This window comes from Acomys russatus, chromosome 23 (genome assembly GCF_903995435.1).
Source record: "Acomys russatus chromosome 23, mAcoRus1.1, whole genome shotgun sequence".
Classification (NCBI taxonomy): Eukaryota; Metazoa; Chordata; class Mammalia; order Rodentia; family Muridae; genus Acomys; species Acomys russatus.
Window position 1 is genome coordinate 37,436,417 of NC_067159.1, and position 14,116 is coordinate 37,450,532.

The following is a 14,116-nucleotide window of genomic DNA, read 5'->3' on the forward strand; positions in this document are numbered from 1 at the left end:
AGCATAAAAAAGGAATAATCAGTGTAGTGTTCTATACGAACTCACCAGAGCAGTTTGTAGACAACTGACCTTAAAACACACCAAAGAAACGTCCCTGCAGTCCATCTCCTACCAAATGTAAGATCTTTCTTACAGTGAGTTTACAGATAATGTGTGCAGATTTAGATGAGCCCCAGTCCACATACAGTTTATGCTCTAGGGAAAGGAACCGAAGTCTGGCTGCTCCTTCTGGCCTCTGATAGAACACTTGGGCTGGCCTAAGGCCCAGTTTACCTGTCCAGAGATCAGCGTGCTTGCCTTAATCCCCCAGTACTTCCTGGGCCCTGAGGTCAGAAGCAAAATCTCACATCTCTTCCCATTCAGGTACATTCACCCTAACTCTAATGTCTCTCCAGTGCCAGCCAGAAGTTTGCTGTCTGTATGACTAGCTCTGCCTTTACAGTCTCAGTGCACATGCTGATCCTGACAGCAAGGCTGGATCTAGTCTGTCCTCCCTTTACAGGCTCCTGGGGCTGCGGGGTGGGGAATGCTATGTATGACACAGCCATAGTTCCTTTCTTACTTCCCATTTCAGACACAGGTTGAAAATAAATCAAAGTGTTTTCTAGTTTGCTAAAATCTGTGGATTTACTTCAAGCTAGAGAGGAAACCATCACTTTCACATTATTTTATTCTTAAAAAAAAAGAAAAACTGTCCAAAGTCAAATATTTCATTTTCACTATGTACAAATTGCCACCTGGCATTAAAAACAGGACAGACATGTATTTGGAGACTATTTTATTTCTACACCAGCTGTAGACAGAGAACTCTGTATATCCCATTTATTAAGTTTTAGTTATGAACAGAATTTTTAGTACAAGGCAAGGTGGACTTGTCACAAGAAAGGGAAGCAATTGGCATTTCAAGCTATTACGTTTGCACTTGTTTTGTGACTGAAGTATAGGCATTTTTATCAAATGTCCTCAGACGTTCCAGTCTGACAAGTGGTATTTCACTCTCTGTCCTTTTCTAAGACACTTTCCTTTTCCGTTGTCCTAAAATGTGTCACTCATAAAGAAGAAGGCCCAAGAAAGTCCCAAGTGTCAATCACATAAGGCTGTCACTGTCATTGCCAGTTTTGCTACAGATCAGGAAGGGCTTTTCGTGGTAAACGGAAAGATCACATTGGCTGAGCCAACCCTCAGGTCCCTTCCACTTCCTCCTGACCTTCTCTCTCAGCATGAAAATTAAGCAAAGTTTATGATTCTAATGGTCAGGTAGCAAAAAAGTTTCATATTTCTCATATAACATCATATATCATAAGATTTATACTTCATATTAAAATATTTATTTCATTTTGATACTCAACGGGCTAAATGCATAAATGATACGTTTCCATACAAAGCAGATTTCTTCCTATTAAAACTGGGTCAAGTTTTTTAAAAAATGCTGAAACCAAACTCGTGGCTTAACCTCTCGGAAAGAGCCTTAAGATTCTTTCATATGGCCAACACTAATAGGGAAAATTCCCAACCCAAATATGGGCTCCCCAAGGAGACCAGCAATACTTCATGAAATCCCCATCTCTGAGCAAGATTTTGCCACATGAGAGGAAAGATCTGGAGATGAGGAACCTTTTACATACCATACATATGGCTTTAGTTTGTCTAGACTTCTTTGTTTGTTTGTTTTGCTTTTGTTTTGTTGTTGTTTGATACACAGTTTCTCTGTGTAACATCTCTGGCTGTCCTAGAGCTTGCTCTGTAGACCAGGCTGGTCTCGAACTCACAGACATCTGCTTGTCTCTGCCTCCTGCGTGCTGGAATTAAAAGCATACACCACCCCTGCCCAGCCTATCTAGAATTCTCAATGAACATGGATGGTTCAATAATTTTTACTGTTACGTAACTGAGAAATGAAACTAAGAACAATGTAACAATGTCCACATGAAAGTAGACACAAGATTTCTTCCAGGATCCCCCTATTTGGGGGTAGCTTTAAGACATAGTCTTAAAACATCAGACAAACAGTCTGATTTTGTTTTGTTTGTGTTGTTCACATCTAAGTGAAGAAATTCATTTTTCCATGGCGCTCCTTGATTCTCTCTCTGCTATTATCCATCTGGTCCATGGCAGCTTTATATTGAGCCTGTCCTGATAGCCATGATGTAATGGCTGTAAGCTGCCTTTGGCTGGCATTATCGGAATGACCTGACTGAGGCAAAGTAATTTGTCTGTATCCCTCCACCTCAGAGGCTGGCTTCCTTCCTTCCTGTGGATGGTCTGTCCACTGACATTCCACCAAACCTTACACCAAATAAAGAATCCTTTCTTCCTGCATTAGCCCTTCAGCATATACCATGACTAGCTGGCTAGGCAGATCAACTTACCTGGCACAAACTGTTGCCTGGGTCTGACATTCTAAATGGACTTTCTGTTGCTTTTGCTGCTGAGCAGTATTTAATCTCTGTTGTGGCCTTGATGATTCCATCACAGTAGACATTGACAGTGACTGAACCAGCTGGAAAATCTTATAAAACACAAACAAGAGTTAAGAGCCGAGTATAATGCACACAGTGTATCATTACAACCTGGACTACCAAGGAACCCTTTATGAAGCTCTAGTGTTTAGCTTCCATCACTTAGAAATTTTTTTTATATATTTAGTGCTTGAAAACACAAAATGTACACATTTAGATTAAAGAAGCTTAAAAGAAAAAAACTTTTGCTAAAATTATGTCAAACAGCAAATTACTGTTATTTCTTTTTACTGATATATTTTGTGTAACGATGTAAATAATCTTTACATAATTTCTTAGTATTCAGCAGCCACAATCTATTCTGGTTGTTCAAAATGACTAATAAGCTATACCTTGAATTCTACTGTAATATATCAATATTTTTTTTAAAAAACTCTGGGACTTTTTATTAAAAAATAAACAATAAATTCAAGAGTAATATTTTAGTGTAGCAAAAATTGTCTTTAGGTCTATTTGAAAAGCAAATTTTAACAGCTTTTAATCTATCACTCAGATATTTTTCAAATTCTTCTGAAAAAAAAAAGTCATTAAAAAACTAGGGTTCAGAAGAAATTTCATGAAAAGACCAACATACAGAACAGCTGTGAGTGAATGTTTAAGTTTCTTAACAGTTAGGCACTAATTTTGAGTCATCTATTGAAGAAGTTAATACACCTCTTAGCATTTAGTTCAGGCAAATTCAAAGCCAGTAAAAGGAATCTTCAACTAAACAAGATCAAGGAGCTAAAATATCCTTCTTCCACATTCTTGAAAATATATTCAACTTGTATTTAAAAATGATATGCACCAAAATATCACTGTCTTCTAAAAATAACAAAAACAGGGTTCCAACAGGAAGTAAGAGAAATCAGAACAGAGAATCAGTGTTAAACCATACACCTCGTGAGCTAATGTGGTGACCATGTGGCTAAGAGGAGATTGGTGTTGTCAGAGCCAAATAAATGTGGTTTTGGTAGATTTCATATAAGGCTCAGACCAAAACATTTAAAATTGTCTTCCAGCATAATACCTAGAAATCATAAATTGAAGTTTACTAATCAATTGTTTCTTTTTCATGAAGCTCAGCATAGGAAGCAGTCTCCTGATGTACCATTAATGCTCTTTTCATGAGATATGAAGTTATAGTTTATATTATCTAGAGCACAGCTTCACAATTAATAAAAAAAGTCAATATTTTGCTCATGCATTACTTATTTCTTTCAACTTTTAATTAGTTTCCCCCCTGCTGTTAGGTTTGTGTCCTCCTGTTATTGCTGCTAGCAGAGGAATACTCTGTTTCTTCTGCATAGAAATTAGTTAATCTTTCTAGTTGAAAACTTTAGCATGCTTTTAAGACTTAGCTATAAGCTGGAACTATAGGAATTTCAAATTGTTTCAGCCATATATGCCATTAGGAAAAGTTGGATCCTTGGGGAAAATCATGTGATTATAAAGACATCAAATTATTGAGCTGAAAGAATGGAGGCTGGCACCAAACTAGACAACCCTCGCTCGGGTGCACATCTCAGACTGCGGTGTTGACGTAGGTCAAAGGGAAAGAAATGTCATCTGGGAAACTAGCGTGAGAATTTCCTTCCTTCTGAGCATCGTAGAATATGGAACTGGATAATTTTTCTTTGCATTGTTTCTATCTGGAAACATGTGGTAGTAGTATTATATCTCTTATAAGATTAAAAAATGATTGGTTCAGTTTATTTAAGATGTAGCTCAGCTCAAAATCCACAAATGAGTGACACCACACGGTATCCATTTTCCTCTACATGACGCGTTTCACTTAATGTCTTCAATTTTCACTCAACTTGTGTCAAATCTTACTTGGTTGAATAATATTCATACAAATACAGAGAAATTACACATTTTCTTTATCTATTTATTTCTCTATTAATGAGCATGGAGGTTGACTGCATTCCTTGGCTATTGGGAACAGTTCTGCAATTGATATGAGAGGGCAGATTCCTCCTTTATACATGTATTTTCCCTTTGGGGTATGTCCTTGCTTGGAACCGCAGGACAGATGGCAAGCTATTTTCAGCTTTCTAAGGAGGCTTTCCCTCCATAGTGGTGTCCTGTCCGATTCTCACCAATAGTAGGAGTTCTTTCTTCCACACCCCCATTAGGGCTTGCTACTTTTTGTCTCTTTGGTGATAGCTGTTCTGATGTAGTGAGATGGCGTGGTATGATGTCATCATTGTATTCCCTGACATTTGGGATCTTGAACATTTTGCCATGTATTTGTCATCACATGTTCTTTTAAGTGTCTACTTATGTGATTTTCCTGTTTTTTTGATAATTGAGAATTTATACAATATATTTTGATCACAGCTTTCTTTCTCTTTCCCATCTCCTCCCAAACTCCTCATTCATCTACCTCTATGTCTCCTTTCTCCTTCTTTAGGAAAAAGGCAGGCAAATAAGAAAAAAGCAAACAAAACAATTAAAAACAACAACAAAAAGTGTAAGACCTTATAGCACTACTGTTGTTATTGAATTTTATGTATTTTCTGGATATCAACCTCTTATTTAATAGTTTGTAAATATTTTTTCTACTTCTGTAGCTCTCTCTTTTAAAAAATTTTTTTAATTAATTTATTCTTGTTACATCTCAATGGTTATCCCATCCCTTGTATCCTCCCATTCTTCCCTCCCTCCCATTTTCCCATTATTCCCCTCCCCTATGATTGTTCCTGAGGGGGATTACCTCCCCCTGTATACTGTAGCTCTCTCTTAGTTCTGTCAATCATATCCTTTGCTGTGATGAAGTTATTTTTATTTTTTACATTGATAAAATTTTTCCTATTTTTGCATTTCTTGCCTATATGTTAAAGTATCTTATTTTTAAAAAGTTGGTCCATTTCAGTGTTAAAATGTTTTTAAATGTTTTCTTTTAATTGTTTCAGGAACATTGGTGCATTTTATTGCTTGTACTCCCCTAGGCATTAGGTATATCAAGTAAGAATCTTAAGTAATGTGGCTACACTTTTATTTGACATCTTGATTTGCTACTTGGGAAACATTTTTAAGTACTTCTTAATTTGCAATATTGACACTTTGTATTGATTTATTTTAACTAGATTTAGTTTGAAACCTGGTACTAATTCATTAAATCATTTAAGAATATGACATAGAATAATAGGGGCTAGGAACAAAAAAGTAAAGAAAAGACAGAGAGAGTTATTATCACATTTCTGCATGTTACTCCCCAACAGGGAACAGTATCTGGATGTTTGTTAGTTACTAGAATAAAGGCTTTGCTTCTGAGAACCCAGCTCCAATGCCAGCTAAGTGAGGAATCCATAGCAGAGTTATTCACTTCAGTAATAATGCTTGCTTATAAATATAAATGAACTGTATCATCACTAGCCCAAGATTTACTTAATATACTTTGAAATTATATATATTTTGTATTTCCACACTTATAAGATTATATAAAATATTTACAAAGTTTGTATTTTTGAAGTTTTAATTGATAATTTTTACTGATGTAAAATAAAAATAACTTTATAAAAATGTTTTTCATTATTTTTAATGTTATGCATCTAGGTACATCTGTGTGGGGGTACATGTAGATGAGCATAGGTGCCTATGGAAGCCAGAAGAGGGTGTCAGAGCCCCAGGAGCTGGAAATATAGGAAGTTGTGAGCATCTCAAAGTAGTAGGTGTTGGGAATCAACCTTGGGTCTTCTGTGAGAGCAGTATGTACTCTTTACTGTGCAACCATCTCTTAACAAGTATTCTTCCATTTATGTAAAAACTTTCCAAGGTCTATAAGCTAAATTTTATTTCAGTATGAGTATGCTGTGCTGTAAGCACTTGTGGCTATTGCCTTAAATTTAGAATCTAACACAATTTAGTATAGAGCAAGCAAAAATGAGTAATCAAATAATTAGCTTCACAAATGAGACAAGAATATAATGAGAAGAATATCTGTTGAAGTGGTACCATGATGAGAAAACACTATAAAAGAATGATGCTTTATAAAACAGCCAAAATTTTTTACAAGGCTAGGTATAAAGGCAGAAGAAAAGGAAACAGAAAGTTCTTTAATAAAAATAAAATTATCTGTGACTCCTCATGCTACACAGAGGAAATAATTTTAATTCCACATTTAATATCTACTATATATCAAAGTATTCTCCACTGACATATTTAATGGTGTTTAATGACACTGGCTGTCATTTCCCTAAATGGTAAACAAACCAAGGTTTAAGGATTTGCACAATCTCACTTTTGCAAATCAGATTAATAATAACAATGTTGACCATGTGAGAATTAACACAGGAAACACCTGCAGAGAAAACCCAGTTTCTGTAGGGAAGTGAAACCATTTATCATAAATCACAGGAAAGGAACTGAGGGAGAGGTTTTGTTCTTATTAAAACACAGACTTTCTCACCTGCAGCTTTCATATGCCAGACACCCTTATTCCAATGTGCTGGCCGTGTTTTGAGGCGCTTGCTGTGTGATATAAATTCAACTTCCAGAATTTCACCCATTAGTTCATCTTTCAACAGAATGAATACCTCTCCAGGATTCTGCAAGGTAAAAATGCAATATTAAGCATTTCAAAGAGTTGTCCTTCACCAAAGTACCTGCTTCATCTATTAGTGATCATAATCTTCAACTGTCAGTAAACAAGTCTGCCCTGTTTGTGTTTTCAACCACGGTCAGATATGACTCACTGAATTTTACGTTTATTACTTTGAAACCTAGCAAGTTCTTGTCCTTCCCCAAACCACATAGTTATATCTTTTACCCTTGCCTCTTCCTGCACGTGGCTTCCCGTCCCCGAGTGTCACACTCATTTCACAGACTAGCAGATTGACAGTAAGTAAGCCAGTAAGCATTCCTTCCCAAATATGTTCTCTTGACCTTTCAACAGTTAACTCTCTGTCTCTCTCTGTCTCTGTCTCTGTTTTTGTCGGTCTGTCTCTCTCTCTGTCTGTCTGTCTCTCTCTCTCTCTGTGTATGTGTGTGAAAACTTAACAAATTTAACTTTATGACCTCTAGCAATTAAAATATAACAAATTGTTAGTGTTGTGTAGTCCCACAGTTTGTGTAGTAGAAGTTCTCTGGGTATTTGCTTATATAAGAGCCCATGAGAGCTTCTGAGATGACCAAAGTTACACAACTGAAAATTTCAAGATTTAATTATGTAGGAGAAGTTTTATCTGTGAACAGAAGTAAAAATATGGAGAGCACATTTTGAGAACTAAATCCATGAATTTTTTTTTTAACCATGAAAATTTTACAACTGGGAAGAGTACAGTTACTATAGAGATTAGGAATAGATAAACATTTTGATTATCTATTTTATAGAAATCATTACAAATGCTTTTTATATTAAGATATTTTCTTGAGCCCCAACAGAACACACACACATTTGCACACAAATGCACACACAAACACACATACACATACAGACACAGCCATATGTATGCATATACTGCGCACACACACACACACAGATACACAAACACACACACAGATACACAAACACACACACACACACACACACATGCATGCATGTTCACACACACACACCCTAAGGCTGAAATAGAGAAGACTACTACTGCTACTGTCTCTCACATGCAGAGAAATTTGGAGTTATATTCTAAAAACTGTTAAGAATTATCTAACTTTCAAATCCATATTATTGTTTATACTTTGCTATCTGACTCTGTGAAAAGTAAAAAATTTTATGATTGTCTCTGATATCATCTCTCAAAAACTATTGTCATGATAAATTCATCCTGATGTAAATAGCAAACTCTTTGATACACTTTCATGCTATTGTATTTATTATAAAGCCGGGGGAAAGCGGGAGGGAGGGAGGAGTGGGAGGATACAAGGGATGGGCTAACAATTTAGATGTAACATGAATAAAATAATAAAATATTAAAAAAGAAAGCACTAAGAGTAAAATAAAAATTATATTATTTATTAATAAAATCAATTATAATATTAAAAAATACAAAGCCATCAACTTAAAATTTTCTTAGTGTTGTTGCTTTAGGCAGAGTCATACACTAATAAAATTTACCCCTTAGTGTGTAATACCAAGGCCCTCTACAAGTGCTAGGTTAATGCTATCAATCATCTCCCTGGCAGTCAGGTCCACTTTAGGCATTATCCATCATACTCACATCCCAAATATTTACCCAGGTTTGATTTAAATTTCTTTTTAACAACTATACACAAAGAGAATAGATCCTACTTCAAAGGAATTGCCACCCTTATATCTACAGTTCCTGCCCCTGGCATGGAACATGCATGTTACATGGCATATAGCATGTAACATGGGAACATGGTCCCATCTGCTCTTCATATGTCCAATGTTGTCACATCTGTTACCTCAACCCCAAACAATGACTTCACATTTCATTGTGGGTCTAGCCCTCAGTAACTCATGTCTAAAGTTCTTCAGTGTTCTTACCAATGCCAAAATCATGACTTGTTTGACTCTGTGGATTTCGTATGTTATCCAAACATCGTATTCTCTAAGCTGTTTCGTTCTCATTCATGACAGGACAACTAGGCCAACGTCACAGAAACTTCAGAAAAGAGCATGAGTTCTTGGGGCCGCCATTAGGTAGAAGTGATGGTGACTCATTTATTGTAGGTGTACAGTAGGAGACAGAATTTAACTTTAGGGGAATTGCTACTTCAGATAAGATAAGCTACTGTCATGAGTATGCCTTGTGCATTATGTAATACTTTGCAGCTTCTGGGTTTCTATCAACTAGATGTCAGTAGCAATTGCGATCATCAGGGATGCTTGCAGGTTTGCTTAGCATCTCCCCATTTAAAAAAAAAAAAGAAAAGAAAAGGTACAACTCTCCCCAGCAGAGAACAACTATTCCATGGGAATGTGCCAAAGAGTTCTATAGAGTTACATCTTTGAAGCTATGGACACCATGCACAAGAGATGCTGGGCTAGGTATCATCCATGAAGTAACTCTTTCCATGTGAATATCATCAGAAAGGTGAAAATGAATGCATTATTTGATAATGGATACCTTTGCCTATATCTGTCACTCCACAATACAAAATCCAGAGTAATATGCTACAAAACCAAACGTCCTGAGCAATACACAACAACAAAACAGTTCTATACTAAATAAGATAAAGTATGCAAGCCTATAGATGCTGAAAGAAAAGCTCTATTAAGAAGCCAGTCATAGGGGAGGGGAGTAAGGGCAAAATGGGAGGGAGTGAGGAATGGGAGGATACAAGGGATGGGATAATAATTGAGATGTAACATGAATAAATTAATAAAATATATTTTTAAAAAAGGAAGCCAGTTTAAAGCTGGGTGGTGGTGGTGCACACCTTTAATCCCAGCACTTAGGAGACAGAGATAGGCAGATCTCCCTGTGTATGAGGCCAGCCTGGTCTACAGAGCAAGTTCCAGGACAGCCAAGGCTAACACAGAGAAACCGTGTCTCAAAAAACAAAATAAAGCAAAACAAAAATGCCAGTTTAAGCTTACACAGAACACCTACTTATTTATTTCCCAAAGAGTTAGAGAATAATCCTTATAAATAGAACAATGGATCAATGCTTGAGAGAAAAAAAATCATATTTTTCTCCTGTTTTTGAAGCGGCACAAGATTGTCAAGGCTTAGGCAATTGATAATCTGTGGAAAGAAAGGTGCTGGGAAAGGTTACGAAGCAGAAGGATCAATGCTCCCCAGCTCCTGGGATCTCAGGCAGCCAGCAGCCTAAAGCTCCACCTCAGTTAGCAGTTTACGAAAGCAACTTTGGCAGAACAAGGGCAGACAGTGAGTTGAAATGCCAAGGAGGCAGGTCCACAGACTCAGCCACCATACAGCGAGAAGCAGTGGGGCAGGGCGGCACGGGCAGTGGAGGAGGCTGCTAAACTAATTCGCATCTTTGGGAAGGAAGTCTGTGTCCCTATCAGATGCATGGTCTAGTCAACATGATGGACACATATAACTACAAAATGGGTTTCAACAATGCTAGGTGTGAAAGAGGCTCACTTCCAACTGCCCAGGAAATGTCAGGGATCTAAAGGATAAGTTCTGGAAGTTTCAGGATTCCAGAGAAACCTTTGTTGTCACTTCTTAGAAGGGGCATCAGTCTCTGGTCTCTGCCCACCCACTAACTAGAAGACATCTCCAAAATGAGGTGAAGTTCGAAGGTTGTCATTTCAGATAATTGGAATATACTGAACATTCTCCAGGGAAACCAGAAACACAATTTTCACTCAGCTGGAACCAAATGGTCTTTTCTGTGGTACTTGGCAACAGTATATGGATTCAAATTGTACTGAGATCTACTTACTGAGAGCCCAGGATTTGTCTGAGATAACTATTTTTGGTCCAAAGGATGAGATTATTTTGAAAACTTGGAGCATGATAGTGGGTTTAAAAATGTTTCATATGATCTTTCAACTTCTAGGATTATTATTATTATTTTTTTTTTTGTAGAAAATAGGCTTCTCAAGAGAGATTTGATATTGAAACAATTTAACTTTACAAGGTTCTGAAAGAATTCTATCCATATCCACAAGGGCAAAAAGAGTCCATGACTGATCTATTGAAGACCCCTGACTAGTCATCCACATAACATATGCCTGCACAGGGACAACTGAAGCTTGCTATTGGATTTCAGGGTTTTGTGTGACTAATAAGGGGAGGGTTTTATAATACCCAAATTATACTGCTGTAGATATTTTTAAAATCAGCTATTTAGACACATTGCATAACTCCCGGGGAACTATTTTTACTCTTAGAGTTATTTTATTTCCTGCTTTGATTTCATCTATTTGAGACTAGATCACATTTCTTTTATTACCATTTTTCCCGTTTCTTCCATCATTTCTGACTCCATAGGAGCCAGCTTAGCTATTTACCCTTTTTCTCCCCAACTTAAGCTACTTAGTCTTTTACCTGTGTGATAACTTGTCTTTGCCTATGCATCTATGCCTGGTATCTCAAAAGTATACTGTAGTGGAAGTTTTGGTCTCCTTAAAAACTCAGTTATGTTATGTATACGTAGTTTCGTTTTAATCCCAGGTGTGGGATATGGGGCTGATTCACACTGTCCACAGCAGCAGACTATTTGCCTGATGTGGGCTCTGAGAGGGGCTCTGCCAGCTGCAGATAGTTTAATTCTGAGGACTTTGGAGCAGGAATAAATGCCAGAGCCAGGAGAAGGACCGGGGTCTCTGAGAAAGAAGACTGCTGATGCTCCCCCGCCCCTGCTGCTCGCGGTTACTATGGTTGCTGTTTGATGAGAAGTTAGAGAAATCCTGAAAGGAAGATTGGACTGGCCCCAAGGAACCCTATGTCCCTAACCAGCAGGATGTAGCCTAAAGAGACCCTGCCACCACCCCCACTACCCTTTCTCTCCTACCTGGTGTTGGGTGTTAGAAGAGATTGGGGAGGAGAAAGAAGAAATGGGCTTGAGAACCCAAATGAAACACTCTAAAAGGGTGCTACAGTGTACTGTTCAAATTCCTCACATATCTGTGGTAGTGTCTGAGTTGTTCTCCTTCCCCTATAACTGACAGTAATTTGGCTTAACAGAGCTACTCTTCCCTCTTCTGTTCTAACAGCCTTCTGGGTAGAACTAAGGAATTTAAACATCAGCAACCTACAGAATATTCAGTTTCTCTGACCACAGGGTTGAGGGGCCCAACATGAGAAGCCATCAAGGCCTTCTGATATTAGGTCATGAAAACCCACCGGACTCTTCTAGATGGACGTTTTCATTCATCTCCCATAAGGCTCTTTTATCATGTTGGCTTTATACCCAAGAACACCATAAGTATTGAGATCCAGCACTGATACTAAAACTCTTCCAGTGGTTAATTTTAGTGGATCAGCCCAGGAAAGGCATAGGAGAAGAAACATCAAGAATGGGGAAAATGGAGGGAGGGAGGAATGGGAGGATATAAGGGAGGGGCTAACCATTGAGATGTAATATGAATAAATTAATAAAATTTTTTAAAAAAGAATGCCTTTATCTTGTTCTCCAAATCTTCCCTTTAACTGTATTCTTATTCATGAGAGATTAATTCTTCCACCTGGTATGATGTCACCATTCAATAAGACATTTACAGTTTTGGTGGTCAAAAATAAAGTAATTTTAAGTTCTGTCCAACAGTGAATCTCCTTCTAGGAAAATAAAATATTTAATCTGCTTTTTTTTGTGAGATCAAGTTATTGAAAGTAGCTTAGTATACGTAGCATTTATGTATCTTTTTAAACTGTCAAGTCACATTTGATATAAATCAAGCATTTGGACATTCTCCAAAGTCCAATTAGTCAACGCATATGTATTAAATCATACTGGATGCTGAATATTATTCTAGGTTCCGAGGACATAGTTATGAAAAAGAGTAAACTAAAATACTAGGTTAGTTGCAAGTCACATCACAGTGAAATGTGGTGTCTATGAAAACAACAGGGCACTTAAATAAAGGCCACCACCACTGACCTCACAAGAAATTTCTGCAGGAAGCACTAGAGCCTGAGGTGTAGACGGTTTCAAAGCTTCCAGGTCATCAATTTCCTTCTGTCCACTTGTTTCCTCAGAATATTTTTCTCTTGGGTCTGTTGGAATGCTGACCTCAAGGTAGTCTTCAGGATCTAGAGACAATTGCGTGAATACAAGTTACTATTGTTCCATACATCATTAAAAGACCAATTGCTGTGGAACAGATCTCGCCAGGACAGAAACAGTCTAGGATAGTGAATAATCATCATTAGAACAATATTTCTTGATTCAATACTATTATAATACTTGTGACTAAGCCACACTAGGTATATGATTATATGTTCATCTGCTTGTCAAATGATGAAATAAAAATCCAAATATCACAGTTTCTATTGCTATTAATAAACCAGTGGAATATTAGAAATTTCATTTCTCATGACAATTATAGAGAAAAAGTTCAGTTAGAACAACGTAAGCCAAAGCACTGACTTGCATATACATATTCTAATCTTTAAAGAACTAATTATAAGCTGGGAAGGTTATTCCACATGTAATCCCAAAAACTTGCAAGGAAAAAGGGTAGTTATGCTGAAAGTTCAAGTCCAGCCCAGGTTACATAATGAGTTTCAGGACAGGCTAAGCTAAAATATAATTATGGAACCATTATTAAGTAAAATAACTCCACTCACTAAGTTTAATAGTGAAACGCGGGGCTGGCTGTATGACTTAGCAGTTCAGAGTCTTTATTGCTGTTCCAGAAGACCCAAGTTCTGTTCCAGTACCCATATCAGCCAGCTCACAACTGCCTGTAACTCCAGCTCCAGCTGGCAATACCAGGCTTCCTTAGACACTCACACATATGTGCATATACTTACACAGACACATCTGCATACATATATATGAATAATGAAATACGGGTGTTCATCAAAATAGTTAAGTGTTCTATGAAAATAAGTGATTCAATTCAAACGAGTTCTTTATTGTAATTCTAGGAACAATGAAATATTTTAGTACGTTTTTCAGAGCTTAAAGGAGGGTAAAGTGACTGGTGTTTGCTTTGTTTAACATGGCGTAAGAGCATTTACCCTCAATTATACAAACATTGTCCTCAATTAAAAGAAAAAGAAAAAGTG

General features: G+C 37.1%; 1 protein-coding gene across 1 annotated transcript in view; it reads right to left on the reverse strand.

Moving 5' to 3' along the window:
• Nucleotides 1-14,116, reverse strand: part of Bank1 (B cell scaffold protein with ankyrin repeats 1) — a 254,947-nt gene that overhangs the window by 171,516 nt on the left and 69,315 nt on the right. Inside the window, exons 3-5 of the mRNA XM_051166054.1 lie at nt 12,984-13,135; nt 6,913-7,051; nt 2,370-2,509 (exon numbers count right to left, since the gene is read on the reverse strand). Coding sequence (XP_051022011.1) covers nt 2,370-2,509; nt 6,913-7,051; nt 12,984-13,135 — 431 coding nt within the window. The remainder of the gene's footprint in view (nt 1-2,369; nt 2,510-6,912; nt 7,052-12,983; nt 13,136-14,116) is intronic.